The 18,008-nt window shown below is 45.4% G+C and overlaps 1 protein-coding gene across 5 annotated transcripts in view; it reads left to right on the top strand.

The window, feature by feature from the left end:
- Positions 1–335: 335 nt before the first annotated feature.
- Positions 336–18,008, top strand: part of PCTP (phosphatidylcholine transfer protein) — a 126,827-nt gene continuing 109,154 nt past the window's right edge. For 3 of the 5 annotated variants that reach the window (XR_012754261.1, XM_075349715.1, XM_075349716.1), the window contains exon 1: positions 337–526. Coding sequence is in view for 4 of the 5 variants with exons in the window: in XM_075349715.1 (XP_075205830.1) it covers positions 398–526 (129 nt within the window). In the remaining variant the exon portion in view is untranslated. Of the gene's footprint in view, positions 527–18,008 lie in introns of all 5 variants that reach the window. The other 2 variants (XM_075349713.1, XM_075349712.1) reach the window with 2 other exon arrangements.

The following is an 18,008-nucleotide window of genomic DNA, read 5'->3' as shown; positions in this document are numbered from 1 at the left end:
TAAAAGCTGTACCTGGTTGCTATGGGTAACACCGTTTCTTTGCTCTGGAGGGCAGACTCACACTACTCAGGTATGAATAGATCGCTTATTGCTGCACCTTTTGAAGCTTTATTACATACACAGCACTAAACAATAACAAAGGCGCAGTATTTTGAACCATTTGCATTAATCATATACAGTAGTTGTGAAATGCAGCAGCTCCGCCTCACACACGTCCGTGCACTGACTGCACTATGCGTGCCAGGACTCAGCAGCGCAGCAAAACACGGAAGTGCACGACAGACTCTGATTGGCCAGCTATAAAATTATCCAGCTGCGTGATTGGCTACGGCGCGGTTCGAATCGTGACGTCATCGCTGCACTGTCAAGTCCAGTTTGTGTGCCGGTGCCCGGAATAATGGAAATGGAGTTCACAGAAGAAGAGTTTCAGGAGGCCTGGAAGGAGCTGGACCGGCCGGCACTGCCCACTGGGTGGGAGCTGTTCACACAGAGCATGGGCATTCAGATATACCGGCTCTACGACCAGGTATTATCATAGTGTGCGCTGCTGTACAGCTCCTGTCCATTCATGGTGATCTATGAAATACATCGTAAAGTAAAGGTGAATGTGCAGAGCACGGGGGAGAGTCTAAAACCCATGATCAGAAGAGGAGGTGATGATGATGACTGTACAGATACTAAATACTGTAGTGTACACTTTACCATGAATGGTTCCTGATCAGGTACTGTGTGCAGACACACATTAAGGTACTCATCGCACCCCCTAATTTATCGATGCTTGGTATCGGGATGATATACTCATTTTATCATGCTGTCCATGGTGTTGAAATTACAGAGCAGGGAAGCAATGCTCAGGGTCACGGTGTTACACAGGGGTCATGTATCCCCTCTTTCCGATTTACCTGATCATTTTTGATGAGTGAGCACTACCATGCTCGGGTGCTCTGTACTCGTAATGATTAGTGATGAGTGAGCACTACCATGCTCGGGTGCTCTGTACTCGTAATGATTAGTGATGAGTGAGCACTACCATGCTCGGGTGCTCTGTACTCGTAATGATTAGTGAGGAGTGAGCACTACCATGCTCGGGTGCTCTGTACTCGTAATGATTAGTGAGGAGTGAGCACTACCATGCTCGGGTGCTCTGTACTCGTAATGATTAGTGATGAGTGAGCACTACCATGCTCGGGTGCTCGGTACTCGTAATGATTAGTGATGAGCGAGCACTACCATGCTCGGGTGCTCTGTACTCGTAATGATTAGTGATGAGTGAGCACTACCATGCTCGGGTGCTCTGTACTCGTAATGATTAGTGAGGAGTGAGCACTACCATGCTCGGGTGCTCTGTACTCGTAATGATTAGTGAGGAGTGAGCACTACCATGCTCGGGTGCTCTGTACTCGTAATGATTAGTGATGAGTGAGCACTACCATGCTCGGGTGCTCGGTACTCGTAATGATTAGTGATGAGTGAGCACTGCCATGCTCGGGTGCTCGATACTCGTAATGATTAGTGATGAGTGAGCACTACCATGCTCGGGTGCTCAGTACTCGTAATGATTAGTGATGAGTGAGCACTACCATGCTCGGGTGCTCAGTTCTCGTAATGATTAGTGATGAGTGAGCGCTACCATGCTCGGGTGCTCAGTTCTCGTAATGATTAGTGATGAGTGAGCACTACCATGCTCGGTTGCTCAGTACTCGTAATGATTAGTGATGAGTGAGCGCTACCATGCTCGGGTACTCAGTACTCGTAATGATTAGTGATGAGTGAGCACTACCATGCTCGGGTGCTCAGTTCTCGTAATGATTAGTGATGAGTGAGCACTACCATGCTCGGGTGCTCGGTACTCGTAATGATTAGTGATGAGTGAGCACTACCATGCTCGGGTGCTCGGTACTCGTAATGATTAGTGAGGAGTGAGCACTACCATACTCGGGTGCTCGGTACCTGTAATGATTAGTGATGAGTGAGCACTACCATGCTCGGGTGCTCGGTACTCGTAATGATTAGTGATGAGCGAGCACTACCATGCTCGGGTACTCAGTACTCGTAATGATTAGTGATGAGCGAGCACTACCATGCTCGGGTGCTCGGTACTCGTAATGATTAGTGATGAGCGAGCACTACCATGCTCGGGTGCTCGGTACTCGTAAGGATTAGTGATGAGTGAGCACTACCATGCTCGGGTGCTCAGTACTCGTAATGATTAGTGATGAGTGAGCACTACCATGCTCGGGTGCTCAGTACTCGTAATGATTAGTGATGAGTGAGCACTACCATGCTCGGGTGCTCGGTACTCGTAATGATTAGTGAGGAGTGAGCACTACCATGCTCGGGTGCTCCGTACTCGTAATGATTAGTGATGAGCGAGCACTACCATGCTCGGGTGCTCGGTACTCGTAATGATTAGTGATGAGCGAGCACTACCATGCTCGGGTGCTCGGTACTCGTAATGATTAGTGATGAGCGAGCACTACCATGCTCGGGTGCTCGGTACTCGTAACGATTAGTGATGAGTGAGCACTACCATGCTCGGGTGCTCGGTACTCGTAATGATTAGTGATGAGCGAGCACTACCATGCTCGGTTGTTCGGTACTCGTAGTGATTAGTGATGAGTGAGCACTACCATGCTCGGGTGCTCAGTTCTCGTAATGATTAGTGATGAGTGAGCGCTACCATGCTCGGGTACTCAGTACTCGTAATGATTAGTGATGAGTGAGCACTACCATGCTCGGGTGCTCAGTTCTCGTAATGATTAGTGATGAGTGAGCACTACCATGCTCGGGTGCTCAGTACTCGTAATGATTAGTGATGAGTGAGCACTACTATGCTCGGGTGCTCAGTTCTCGTAATGATTAGTGATCAGTAAGCACTACCATGCTCGGGTACTCAGTACTCGTAATGATTAGTGATGAGCGAGCACTACCATGCTCGGGTGCTCTGTACTCGTAATGATTAGTGATGAGTGAGCACTACCATGCTCGGGTACTCAGTACTCGTAATGATTAGTGATGAGTGAGCACTACCATGCTCGGGTGCTCAGTTCTCGTAATGATTAGTGATGAGTGAGCACTACCATGCTCGGGTGCTCAGTTCTCGTAACAAGTAGGTTGGATGCTCAAATGAGAGTAACTTGAGTACCGAGTTAATGAAAGTTAATGGGGAACTCGAACATGGGAAGATCTACCGTGAAAATGCTCGAGTTTCCAATTGAATTCCATTATTTTCGGTACTCAAGTTGTCTGAAGGTCCAACCTGCTCGTTTTGAGTGCTGAGTACAGAAGTCAATGGGGAACTCAAGCATGGGTAGATCTTCCTGAAAAATCCTTGAGTCTGTCATTGACTTCCATTATACTCTGTGCACGAGTTGAGCCCGTCCAAGCATCGTACGGGGTACGGGGCATTCAAGTAAGGTAGTGCTTGCTCAACACTAGTAGACAAAGAATAGAGTTTTCACAATTATTCTAAGGCTATGTTCATTAGGAATTGCGTCTTACTGCTCTGTAAAAAAAAAAACCCGACGAAGAACAGAATTGATGCTGAGATCTATAATGGGGTCCATCGGATTGATAGTGTCAGTCATTTTAAGGCTTTGTTCACATTGTGATCTCGGAATCCCCCGCATGAGCATTCTATTGTAGCCTTCGTCTGACCATCTTTATAAAAGGCATCTGTTTTTTTAGAAATGGAGAGAAGGTTGATACTGTACTTTCTGCTTTATTACTGTAGAATAGTGAGGAATATATGTCTAAAAAAATTACATTTGTCACCTATTATGTGGATATCCCATGGAAAACTGCTAGGCCATTTATAATATGGAGTTCATGGGGATTTCTAGAAATCTAATCATACAGTATTTTATGGAACAGCGTGATAATTTCTGCTGTTATGAGAACAACAGTCCTATCAGTCATAGAAAATAATAAAATGGGCATTTCATAGGCGTGGGATATGTCTGACACGCAGTATGTCCTATGGATGTGAGATGCATTCACCATCGGGAAAGTGGGAACACCATCTCCAGATGGGCCCTGAGTCAGCACAGTTTTTGCGGTGTTTGGGAAAAAACACTTAAAAGTCACATGTCTCTGTGTGTGGGTCTCCGTCTCTGTGTGTGTGTGTGTCCCTGTGTGTGTCTGTTCTTGTGTGTCAATGTGGGTCTCTGTCTATCTCTGTGTGTCTCTGCCTCTGTGTTTCTCTGTGTGTGTATCTGTGTGCATCTCTCTCTGTGTGTCTGTGGGTCTCTGTGTATCTCTGTCTCTGTGTGTCGGTCTCTGTGTGACTGTGTGTGTGTCTCTGTGTGTGTCTCTGATTGTGCCTCTGTCTCGGTGTGTCTGTCTCTGTGTGTGTATCTCTGTGTGTGTGTCTCCATCTCTGTGTGTCGGTCTCTGTGTGTGTCTCTGACTGTGTCTCTGTCTCTGTGTGTGTCTCTGTGTGTCTGTTTCTGTGTGTCTCTGTGTCTGTCTGTGTCTCTCTATGTGTGTCTGTGTCTTTGTATGTCTGTGTCTCTGTGTGAGTGTCTCTGTGTGTCTGTGTCTCTGTGTGAGTGTCTCTGTGTGTCTGTGTCTCTGTGTGAGTGTCTCTGTGTGAGTGTCTCTGTGTGTCTGTGTGTGTGTCTCTGTGTGTCCATGTGTGTCTCTGTGTGTGTGTCTGTTTCTGTGTGTCACTGTGTATGTGTGTCTCTCTATGTGTGTCTGTGTCTCTGTATGTCTGTGTCTGTGTGTGTGTGTGTCTCTGTGTGTGTGTGTGTGTGTGTGTCTGCTTCTGTGTGCGCATGGCATCTTTTTCAGGTGGAGCTTGCTTTAAACCCATTAGGAAAAGTGCTAAAAAGCCATAAAGAAGAATGAACCTATGCACAGCAATGGAAACCTGACTTTCTGTGCGTATGTTCAAATTTTTTGTCACTTCTTTTAACAGTTTCAGATTTTGAAAACCTATGTGCGCACTAGGCCGTTTTACCCGCGGATTTACCCGCGGATTTGCTGCGGAAATTTCTTGAGAAATGTCTGCAATCTTTGTGCAGACATTTCCCAGCAAATCCTATGAGAAAAAAAAATAGCTGTGCGCACGCTGCGGATTTTTCTCAAGAAATTTCCTTCAGAAGATTTTCTTGAGAAAATTTCTTGAGAAAATGAGCATGTCAATTCTTTTCTGCAGGTACCTGCGGATTTCTGCAGTACAGCCTGCAAAATCCGCAGGGAACAACCTGCGGGAAAATCGCGGCAAATCCGCATGTGGATTTGCCGCGGATTTGGTGCGGATTTTTTCCGGAGGTCCGGAAATCTTCCACTCCCAGAAGTTTCTCAAGAAATTTTCTTGAGAAACTTCACATTTCTAGTGCGCACAAAGCCTTAAATATCTAAAACATGTTACCTGACCATTCTTCAGACAGTTTCCACTTGGAATTCACCATTATTTTATGTGTACATTTTTTTTAAAAGAAGACTGTGGCATAACTGCTGCAAAAACTTCTAGACAGAAAACACTGTAGCAAAAACACTATCAATGCTTTCCTGAAGCGTCTTCTGCTTCAAAAACTATGCAGGAACCCCGGTGTCTACAATATATGATGTGCTTATAGCTTTATAGTCAGCAGTTAGGCATTTCTTTCATTTTGACCCGAGGTTCCAGAAGTTGGACCGCCATGTATCACGTATTTATGACATAGTAGTGATACATTTGTTATCTATCTTCTATCTTATTGACTCACTTCTGATTTGTATTTGTGTGTGATATTTGGCATATTTCAGTGTGACAGGTCTATGGTACATAAATCTTGTATCTCAATTCTATACATTGAGATGTTGGTTCTTGCCCTTTTGACCCCAAGACTGGTGCTTATCCTTAATACAATGGATTATCTGTCTTTTATAATTCTATAGCTAATTGGAATAAGCAGCTTTACTGCTGATGAGCCGATATATGGTGTAGATTTCAGGCTCAGCTCATGTATGGAATATCCTGCTTAGAAAGGATTCGCGTTCCTACAGTCCATATCAATGTGATCTGTGGCTTTATAGCCGTGTCATTTTGTACATATGTCCAAGAACAAAATAACATGCAAACAATAATAAAGCAGCATGACGATATATATTGGTCATTAATTATGGAAAATTACTGTAGTTTGTCTCAACCAAACTGTAATTAGTAGTCACTAGGATTCAGGAGACCATTTTTATCAAGAGCCACCATCTGCTTTTAGGAACTTTAATGGCTGGCAGTTGTATCGGAAACATACAAGAACAGCAAATGTAAACCGTTTACTTCTTCCCTCCAAAATGAAGGCTAGGCCTGCATTTTCCTAGTTCCTAGATTGAGAGAGGCCAATAATGTCACCAATGTGTTCCAAATAGTGGCCATCATAGCCTGGCTGTAGACTCGGTAAAGGGCCCGTTACACGCTACGATATATCTAACGATATGTCGTTGGGGTCACGTCGTTAGTGACGCACATCCGGCATCGTTTGATATATCGTAGCATGTGACAGCTATGAGCGACTGTGAATGAGCAAAAATACTCACCTTATCGTTGCTCGTTGACACGTCGTTCATTTTAAAAAAAAATCGATCGTCCTTCTGCGCGTCGGTTGTTCATTGTTCCCGAGGTAGCACACGTCGCTCCGTATGACACCCCGGGAATGATGAACACAGCTTACCTGCGTGCTGCCGGCAATGCAGAAGGAAGGAGGTGGGCGGGATGTTATGTCCCACTCATCTCCGCCCCTCCGCTTCTATTGGCCGGCCGCTGTGTGACGTCGCTGTGATGCCGAACGTCCCTCCCCCTTCAGGAAGAGTATGTTCGAGGCCCACAGCAAGGTCGTTCGGGAGGTAAGTACGTGTGACAAGGGTTTACCGACTTTGTGCGACACGGGCAACAAATTGCCCGTAACGCACAAACGATGGGGGCGGGTGCGATCACACATGCGAACGCATGATAAATCGAGGAATGTAAAGCAGCCTTTAGACAAAGTTCCGACACCAACTTATCTATTTTTCTACACCCAGGCTCTGGCTCTGACTCCTTCATAAATGGCCAATAATTGGTAATAAGAAATGTACTGTAGTAGAATAATAACATTCCTGTATCATTTTTTTTTTTTTTTATTAATAGGGACCTTTATTGTTGTAACGTAAAATTATTCATATTATTGATATTTCTAAACTTGCCTAAATTCACATGACAGTTAAACAATTAATTATTCAACATTATTAACAGACATTTGCATATACCTTAAGGTGCCATACAGAGGTGCAGGTCGAAACGTTCTTGATATAGAGTCCACTAAACCTAAGGTTATTCAAGCTCCACAGCAATATAGGGTTTTCCCAAAATATTAGATGATGGCATAGGTCATTAGGATTCTCTCCAATCTTTAGAATAAATGGGCCTGCAGATCAAGGAAAATGCTGGGAATCTCATTTAGCACAACACTCCTATGCAGTGGTTACCTGCACAGTACCTTCCCAATCATTTAAGAGAGTGTCATTGTGCAGGAGAAACAACAGGACATTTCATCTGTTCTCAAGATTCTATAGTGAAAACCCCCACAATGAAAATTGATATATACTTGTTATTTGCTACAGATGTAGCAAATGCTCACTTTACGCTCAAAGGTAATGTCCTAGATTCAGATGTTATCACCTATCTAAAATTCTGTTTAAGGCTGTTAGCTCAAAAAGGCCACGATGACAGCCAGTGGGTGTAGAGCCCTTGCGCCACTGGCCAAGCTTACCCTGGAGGGGTGATTAAACGATTACCTAGACTTCAATAGAGCCTCAAATGGTGACCATATCCTAGACTGCAGGTACTCGCCATGTACCACTGTCAGGGCAGTCCCCTCTGGATGGGCCAGAGGCTGGATCAGTAAATGGCAGAGAGCGCCACTCCGACTCAGACACCAGCAAGGTGGAGGTGGGGTACTGGTATAGGCTGGTATCATCAAAGATGAACTTGTGGAACCTTTCGGGTTGAGGATGGAGTGAAGCTCAACTCCCAGACCTACTGCCAGTTTCTGGAAGACAACTTCTTCAAGCAGTGGTACAGGAAGAAGTTGGTATCGTTCAAAAAAAACATGATTTTCATGCAGGACAATGCTCCATCACATGCATCCAACTACTCCACAGCATGGCTGGCCAGTAAAGGTCTAAAAGATGAAAAAATAATGACATGGCCCCCCTTGTTCACCTGATCTGAACCCCATAGAGAACCTGTGGTCCCTCATAAAATGTAAGATCAACAGGGAGGGAAAACAGTACACCTCTCGGAACAGTGTCTGGGAGACTGTGGTGGCTGCTGCATGCAATGTTGATCGTAAACAGACTGACAGAATCTATGGATGGTAGGCTGTTGAGTGTCATCATAAAGAAAGGTGGCTATATTGGTCACTATTTTTTGGGGGTTTTGTTTTTGAATGTCAGAAATGTTTATTTCTAAATTTTGTGCAGTTATATTGGTTTACCTGGTGAAAATAAACAAGTGAGATGGAAATATATTTGGTTTTTATTAAGTTGCCTAACAATTCTGCACAGTAATAGTTACCTGCACAAACATATATCCTCCTAAGATAGTCAAATCTAAAAAAAACCCACTCCAACTTCCATAAATATTAAGCTTTGTTCTTTCTGAGTCTTTTGGGTTGATTGAGAACATAGTTGTTGAACAATAATAAAAAAATCCCCTAAAATACAACTTGCCTAATAATTCAGCACACGGTGTACTTTAATTTAAAAGTTCCTACCATTCCCTCTCTGCCCTGTTTTATTTCTTTTATACCTACGTCCAATTTAATAACATTATGTTTGAGAATCCCCATTGCATGCTGCGATACTCAAACGAGACATCATCAGGGGGCATGTGGCAGTTGATTGTTCCAACATAAGCTTAGTATGAGAGCTCTTGGTATATCCTTTTCAATGCACAGTGATGGTGCACTCCCTCACCAGCTCTAATGAGAAGTGATTAGCTGGCAATTTCCTGCTTTGACCTTAATCTCCTCACCTGCATATACATTTAAAGTCCCTTTGCTTTGGTATGACCGTCCAGTTGTTCTATGCATCTGAATTTCCTGCTTTGACCTTAATCTCCTCACCTGCATATACATTTAAAGTCCCTTTGCTTTGGTATGACCGTCCAGTTGTTCTATGCATCTGAATTTCCTGCTTTGACCTTAATCTCCTCACCTGCATATACATTTAAAGTCCCTTTGCTTTGGTATGACCGTCCAGTTGTTCTATGCATCTGAATTTCCTGCTTTGACCTTAATCTCCTCACCTGCATATACATTTAAAGTCCCTTTGCTTTGGTATGACCGTCCAGTTGTTCTATGCATCTGAATTTCCTGCTTTGACCTTAATCTCCTCACCTGCATATACATTTAAAGTCCCTTTGCTTTGGTATGACCGTCCAGTTGTTCTATGCATCTGAATTTCCTGCTTTGACCTTAATCTCCTCACCTGCATATACATTTAAAGTCCCTTTGCTTTGGTATGACCGTCCAGTTGTTCTATGCATCTGAATTTCCTGCTTTGACCTTAATCTCCTCACCTGCATATACATTTAAAGTCCCTTTGCTTTGGTATGACCGTCCAGTTGTTCTATGCATCTGAATTTCCTGCTTTGACCTTAATCTCCTCACCTGCATATACATTTAAAGTCCCTTTGCTTTGGTATGACCGTCCAGTTGTTCTATGCATCTGAATTTCCTGCTTTGACCTTAATCTCCTCACCTGCATATACATTTAAAGTCCCTTTGCTTTGGTATGACCGTCCAGTTGTTCTATGCATCTGAATTTCCTGCTTTGACCTTAATCTCCTCACCTGCATATACATTTAAAGTCCCTTTGCTTTGGTATGCTAACCTGCTGTTTTCATGTTGTATAATTAGTTAAATCCTGTCTGTATTTTTTTTTTTTTTTTTTTTTCTCTTCTTTGAGTGGTTTCTACCTGTTTGTAATTCTTTCATGTGCCTCACCCCTGCTGGTCAGCTGATGTTCATCTGGGTCAATGAGACATGTATATAAGTACTGCACTAGGTCTATGACCGTGGTCTGTGTGCGTGCCTCTGGATAAGTGCCTCATAAGTGTCAGAAATATACCAGAAATGAACCAGACATGACCAGAAGGTAACCTTCAGCTCTTTCTAACCAAGTTTCCCACTGACACAACTTACTTGTTAAATCATATACTTACCACACTACTCCCACCATGTTCACCTATGCCCTCACAGTCTTTGCCCCTCTCCTCCTCACTCTCCTTCGCTATCCCCACACCCCAGCACCCTCTAAGCAAATATTCATCTCCCCGTCCCTCCTGCCTTCTCATCTGTCCTCATCTGCTGACCTATTCCTGAACCTCAGATCGCTCCTAATATCGCGCAGACCATGCCGTCCACTCTCCTTCTCCCACCTGCTCTCCCTTTCTCTACTCCTTCTCACTGCTGGTGACATAGCCCCCAATCCTGGCCCCCCATGGATGGTACACCCCTCTTTATCACCCACCCACCACTCTCCACATAATAGTAACTACCGCAATCTATCCAACATAAAAACTATTCCCCTCTCACCGACTCCGCCGCCCCCTCTCTCAGGAGCGCTCTGGAATGCCCGTTCAGTGTGTAATAAACTGCACATCATTCATGATCTCTTTACCTCCAGCAATCTATCCTTTCTGGGCATCACCGAAACATGGCTGACACCCTCCAACTCTGCCTCCCCAGCTGCACTATGCTACGGTGGCCTGCACTTCTCCCACACTCCTCGCCCTGGCAATAGACAAGGTGGAGGAGTGGGCCTCCTTCTTTCTAACAACTACAACTTCACCACAATCCCACCTCTACCCTCCCTCGACCTGCCTTCCTTTGAAGTGCACTCTGTCCGAATCTATTCTCCCTCCAACCTCCAAGTGGCTGTCATATACAGACCGCCGGGCGCCACCACTGCCTTCCTCGACCACTTCTCTGCCTGGCTTCTACACTTTCTCTCTGCTGACATTCCCACCATCATCATGGGTGACTTCAACATCCCCACTGACACTCGCCAACAAGCTGCTTCCAAACTCCTCTCCCTTGCTTCGTCTTTTGGCTTAACTCAGTGGTCCACCTCTGCCACCCACAAAGATGGACACACACTAGACCTCATCTTCACCCGCCTCTGTCCCCTTTCTGACTTCACAACTTCCCCCCTCCCCCTATCTGACCACCATCTTCTGACCTTTTCAGCCCTGTCCTCCTCACCTACCCCCCCTGTCCAGCACCTAGCACATCCCCGCAGAAACCTTGCACACCTCAACATGCACACCCTCGCCGACTCTATCCTCCCACTGTCCTCCATATCGTCCCTCCACGACACAGACAGCGCCACCACTTTCTACAACACCACCCTCACATCAGCTATTGATTCAGTCGCTCCCCTTGTGCATGGCAGAGTGAGACGAATCAATAGACAGCCCTGGCACAACAGCCTCACTAAAAAACTTAGGCAAAGGTCTAGGGCTGCAGAGCGGCGGTGGAAGAAAACGCACTCCCAGGAAGACTTCACCACATTCAAAAATGCAATTCACACATTTCGTTCAGTCCTCACCTCCGCTAAACACGATTACTTCAGAAACCTCATATCCTCTCTAACACACAACCCCAAACAGTTATTCAACACTTTCAACTCCCTCCTTCGCCCACCACTGCCCCCTCCAACCTCCCTCATTTCTGCAGAAGACTTTGCCACCTACTTCCAAGAAAAAATCGACCTAATAAGGCAAGTCTTCTCTGCTCAGCCACCACAACCCCTTCATGTAGCTGACCACTGCCCCTCCCCCATAAACTTCCTCCCCACCATCACCGAAGGAGAGCTTGCACGTCTGCTCTCAAAAGCGCACCTCACCACCTGCGCACTTGACCCCATGCCATCCCACCTCCTTCCCAACCTCACCACCATCCTTATTCCAGCCTTAACCCATCTCTTCAACCTATCTTTAACGACCGGAACCTTCCCCTCTGCCTTTAAACATGCAACAGTCACACCTATCCTAAAGAAACCTTCCCTCGACCCAACCTCTACTACCAGCTACCGCCCCATATCACTACTCCCACTTGCCTCAAAACTCCTGGAACAGCACGTCCACGCTGAACTTTCCTCCCACCTCTCCTCTAACTCTCTCTTTGACAACCTACAGTCCGGCTTCCGTCCACATCATTCCACCGAAACTGCCCTGACTAAAATCACAAATGACTTGCTTACTGCCAAAGCGAACAAGCACTTCTCTATACTCCTACTCCTAGACCTGTCCTCAGCCTTCGATACCGTTGACCACTCCCTCCTATTACAGACCCTCTCTTCCCTTGGTATCAGAGATCTTGCCCTCTCTTGGATCTCTTCATACCTCTCAAATCGCACTTTTAGTGTCTCCCACTCCCACACAACCTCTTCATCCCACCATCTCTCTGTTGGCGTCCCTCAAGGCTCTGTCCTAGGACCCCTACTTTTCTCTATCTACACATTTGGCCTGGGACAACTCATAAAGTCCCATGGCTTTCAGTACCACCTATATGCCGACGACACCCAGATCTACCTCTCTGGCCCAGATGCCACATCTCTGCTGTCCAAAATCCCGAAATGTCTATCTGCCATATCCTCCTTCTTCTCCTCTCGCTTCCTAAAGCTCAATGTGGCCAAAACTGAACTAATCATCTTTCCTCCGTCTCACCTACACTCTCCACCTGATCTATCTATTACAATAAATAACACCACGCTCTCGCCAGTACCCAAAGTTCGCTGCCTCGGAGTGACCTTTGACTCTGCCTTATCCTTCATACCACACATCCAATCCCTCACCACCTCCTGCCGTCTTCAACTCAAAAATATTTCCAGAATCCGCCCTTTCCTCAATCTGCAATCTACTAAAATGCTAGTGCATGCCCTCATAATCTCCCGCCTCGACTACTGTAACATCCTCCTCTGTGGCCTCCCTGCCAACACGCTTGCCCCTCTCCAGTCCATCCTTAACTCTGCTGCCCGACTTATCCACCTCTCTCCTCAATACCACCCCGCTTCTCCTCTCTGCATGTCCCTCCACTGGCTTCCAATCTTCCACCGTATCCAATTCAAACTTCTAACACTGACCTACAAAGCTGTGCATAATCTTTCCCCTCCGTACATCTCCGAACTAATCCCCCACTACACTCCAACACGTCACCTCCGGTCCTCCCAAGATCTCCTCCTCTCCTCCTCTCTCATTCGCTCCTCACACACCCGACTCCAAGACTTCTCCCGAGCATCCCCAGTCTTCTGGAACTCGCTGCCTCAACACGTCAGACTATCCCCTACCCTTGCAAACTTCAAAAGGAACCTGAAAACTCATCTGTTCAGAAATGCCTACAATCTACAATGAACTCGCTGCCGCCCGACCACCGTGCGGAGCTGCCGCCCGACCACCGTGCGGAGCTGCCGCCCGACCACCGTGCGGAGCTGCCGCCCGACCACCGTGCGGAGCTGCCGCCTGACCACCGTGCGGAGCTGCCGCCTGACCACCGTGCGGAGCTGCCGCCCGACCACCGTGCGGAGCTGCCGCCCGACCACCGTGCGGAGCTGCCGCCCGACCACCGTGCGGAGCTGCCGCCCGACCACCGTGCGGAGCTGCCGCCCGACCACCGTGCGGAGCTGCCGCCCGACCACCGTGCGGAGCTGCCGCCTGACCTACACCCCACCTATTGTCTCCTCCCCATAATCCTATAGAATGTAAGCCCGCAAGGGTAGGGCCCTCTTCCCTCTGTACTAGTCTGTCTACTGTAACTTGTATACGTATTTTGTATGTAACCCCCTTATGTACAGCACCATGGAATTAATGGTGCTCTATAAATAAATAATAATAATAATAATAATAATAGAGCGCATTGCCAGTGCACATTCTAAGGTGAAAACCCAGAGAGTGTTGAGAGCAGAGACCAACTCCACCCACAAAATTGACATCTGTTTTTTTGGGGGCAGGACAAGTCTCTGCTTTTTCTTGTTTGCTGAGTTCTCTGCTTACAATATGGAATGACAGTTCACTCTCATGCCGGCTTGTCACTTCTCATTTGAGCTAGAGAGGAAGTGTACTGAGAAGAATATTGCACAGTGATAAAGGAGGTCTTATTGCTAAAATTATGAAGTTGTATAAGGACCAGTTCTCAACTTTCCAATTCCCTGCTGCTCATGTGCTGATGTTTACCTGATCATTTCCTCTTTGCTGGACTCTAACAAAGACATAGCTTGTCAAAATGTGAGGCCACAGCAATCAGTCACTGGCTGTAATGATGCCACGTCAATACCACAAGGTCATGCTGCAGTTAGTGATTGTCTGCAGTGATCACATGTTGTGTCACCATTAGGCCTGAAAAAACAGAGACCTACGGGGACTAGGACAGTATTGACACGGATGTGGTAGAGGACTAATGAGGTGATTATTATTTTGTCAGGTGTATTGTAACATGGGTGGCACGGTGGCTCAGTTAGCTCTGCAGTCTTGCAGCACTGGGGTCCTGGGTTCAAATCCCACCAAGGACAACATCTGCAAGGAGTTTGTATGTTCTGCCTGTGTTTGTGTGGGCTTCCTCCAGGATCTCCGGTTTCCTCCCACACTCAAAAGACATACTGATTGGGATTTTGGATTGTGAGCCCCGATGGGGACAGTGTTGCCATTGTATGTAAAGTGCTATGGAATTAATAGTGCTATATAAATAAATAAAATTATTATATAGCTAGTATTTATAGTATAGACCATATACATACTCATTATACATGTTTTTATCCGCCTGATGAAGACCATTGCACAGTCAAAATGTTGTTTGCAATGTATCATAACAAAGATACTTTTTTTTACCCAACATCTTAAGACATTCATTTGAGGTTTACAAGCCATGTTGATTAAAGTCATAATTTTCATATTCTCCATGTTGTAGGATTGATTAAGGATAATGGAGATCCTTGGGCAAAAAAATGTGCTTTGGGCACCCTCCCAAATACTGCACAGTGCCTTGTGAAAGTATTCACTCCCTTGCTTTTCACTTCTTTTGTTACATTACAACCTGTGTTTAAATATTTTTGTAATCTGATTTGTGTGCAATGCATCAGCACTAAATAATCTAAGGGTGACTGCACACGATCAGGGTTTGCAGTATTTTGCACGCAGCATATTTTTGCTGCTTCCAAAACGCTATGTTGTACAGTACAAGCACAGTGGATGGGATTTATAGAAATCCCATGCACACTGTGCTTGTTTCCTCCGCAGCGTAAACTGGCATGTGGCGCGGCTTTTCGAGCCGCAGCATGTGAATTTATGATGCGGAGACATGCATGTTCTCCGCTGGTAGAATACAGCTAAACTCTGAAACCTGATTGTGGGCATGGGCAGCTGCGGTCTCCTGTGGATAACATTTGTGGTCCTGCTCGTGTTCACATACCCTAAGTAGGGAGAAATGAAGTGAGAAAAATATAGGCAAAAATGTAATTTATGGGATAAAATAGATAAATATTGCCATATGCATATATATTCACCCATTTTGCTATAAAGCCTAAGAAAACTCTAAAGCGGGCTTTACACGCTGCGATCTTGCTAGCAAGATCGCAAGCGATCGTACCCGCCCCCGTCGGTTGTGCGACACGGGCAAATCGCTCTCCGTGCCACACAACCTCGCTTACCCCCGTCACACGCACTTACCTGCCCTGCGACGTCGCTCTGGCCGACGATCCACCTCCTTTCTAAGGGGGCGGTTCGTGCGGCGTCACAGTGACGTCACACAGCATGTGTCCAATAGAAGCGGAGGGGCGGCGATGAGCGAGACGTAACATCCCGCCCACCTCCTTCCTTCCGCATTACCGGTGGAGGCAGGTAAGGAGATGTTCCTCTCTCCTGCGGTGTCACACACAGCGTTGTGTTGTGCCACAGGAACAACGTACAACATCGCTAATAAGCAGAAAACAATTTTTAGTTTCAGGACGACCTCTCCGCGGCAAACGATTTTGACTGCTTTTGCGATCGTTTAAGGTTGCTCGTACTTGTCACACACTGCAATATCGTTAATGACGCCGGATGTGCGTCACAAACACGGTGACCCCGACGTTAATTCATTAACGATATCGCAGCGTGTAAAGCCCCCTTAAGTCCGGGCAAGGGGGGCATTAATTAGTAAGGCAACACAGAGGCTAAAGATAACCCTGAAGGAGCAGATAGTTCACAAGCAGAGAGAGGGGAGTCTGTGCCTACAACCACAATAAGCCAAATCCTCCATAGAGCTAACTTTTATAGAAGAGTGGCTAGAAAAGAAACCTTTACATACAGCCAAAAATTGGAAGGCTCGTTTTGATTTTGCCAAAAGACATGTGCAAATGTAAGGAGGAAGATGCTGTGGTCAGATGAGACCAAAATTTAACTTTTTGTCTACTAGGGTAAACGCCTGTCTGGAGCGAAACCGACACAGCTCAGTCATCACCCCAAGAACACCTTCCCCACAGTGAAACATGGTGGTGACAGCATCATGCTGTGTGAATTTATGGCTGGTAAGAAATACAGGGATATTCTTGAGCAAAACCTGTTTCAGTCTGTCAGTGATTTGAGACTGGGATGGAGGTTCACCTTCCAACATGATAATGACCCAAAGCATACTGCTAAACAGACACTGGAGTGGTTTAAGGAGAAACATGTAAATGTAATGGAGAGGCCTAGTGAAAAGCCCAGACCTTAATCCAGTTGAGAATCTGTGGTCAGACTTGAAGATTGCTGTTCACCAGAGTAAACCATCTAACTTGAAGGAGCTGGAGCAGTTTTACCTTGAGTAAGGGCAAAAATCCCAGTGGCAAGATGTGGAAAGTTCATAGAGACTTATCCAAAGCAACTTGCAGCTGTAATTACCGCAATATGAGGATCTACAAAGTACTGACTGTAGGGGGTGAATAGTTATGCACACTGAAGTTTTCAGTTATTTTATCCTATTTGGTGTTTGTCCCACAAAAAATAAAACTAAATGTTCACAGTTGCAGGTATGTTCTTTACATGAACTGATGCAAACCCTCAAAAAAACTGAAATTCCAGGTTGTGAGGTATCAAAACACGAAAAATGCTTAGGGGGTAAATACTTTCTCAAGGCACTATAGCACGTACAGTATGTCATAAATGTCCATTGGATTAGTTTTGATCGTTTTGAATCTGATGACAGATTTTAACATATAGGACCCTTTATAAAAACTGGAGATAAGCACTGCCAGGTGGGTCAGCTGCTTATCCTCCGCTCTCTATGAGGTTAAACACGCATGCTTTAACACATATCATGTCATTATCAGTGTAGACAGGAAAAGGAAGTTTGGAATTATGATTACACGTACTAGGAGATATCACCTCAATCTTTAGGTCTACACAACCTCTTTGAAGGAAGTCAATATATGTGAATAAAAATACAACTTACAAACAAACAAAAACTAACAATATGAAGCAATGTATTTAGAATAATGAAGCCTTGTGATTAGCAGTGGCACCAACTATGTTGGATTTCAGTGAGCCTAAAAGCCAATGATTCTGACTGTCTGTAATATCAAAGGATGAAGTTCAGGTTAGGGAAGCAAAACCTCTTGACTTTTGCCGTGTCGATGTCCTATTTCTTGGGCTGTTCTTTCCTTTGAGGAACAAATATAGAGAATGCAAACATACAGGTCATCCTAGTTCTGTGAAAGGGAAATGGGAGGGAAAGTAATGATTCATCATAAGTCCTCCAAGTCATAGCCGTGAATCGTTTTGTGTTATATAGATGTTAGAGCTACTCTCAAGATTTCTAGTAACCCATTTCCAGTTTACGGATAGGCCAATTGTCAGGAATTATTGTTGTTAAGGTCTAGAAAGTGGTGTGAAATTCTGCTATATAAATCATTAGGAGACTTTTAGTTTTTAAATGCTATAGTTAATATAACAGTCTTCAGAATTATAAGGACTTTACGTTGATGTCAAGTTTTACTTTCGAGCTTTATGATGCGTTCATCAGGCAGCA

The sequence above is a fragment of the Anomaloglossus baeobatrachus genome, chromosome 5, assembly GCF_048569485.1.
Source record: "Anomaloglossus baeobatrachus isolate aAnoBae1 chromosome 5, aAnoBae1.hap1, whole genome shotgun sequence".
Classification (NCBI taxonomy): domain Eukaryota; kingdom Metazoa; phylum Chordata; class Amphibia; order Anura; family Aromobatidae; genus Anomaloglossus; species Anomaloglossus baeobatrachus.
This window is presented reverse-complemented; position numbering and strand designations above follow the sequence as displayed.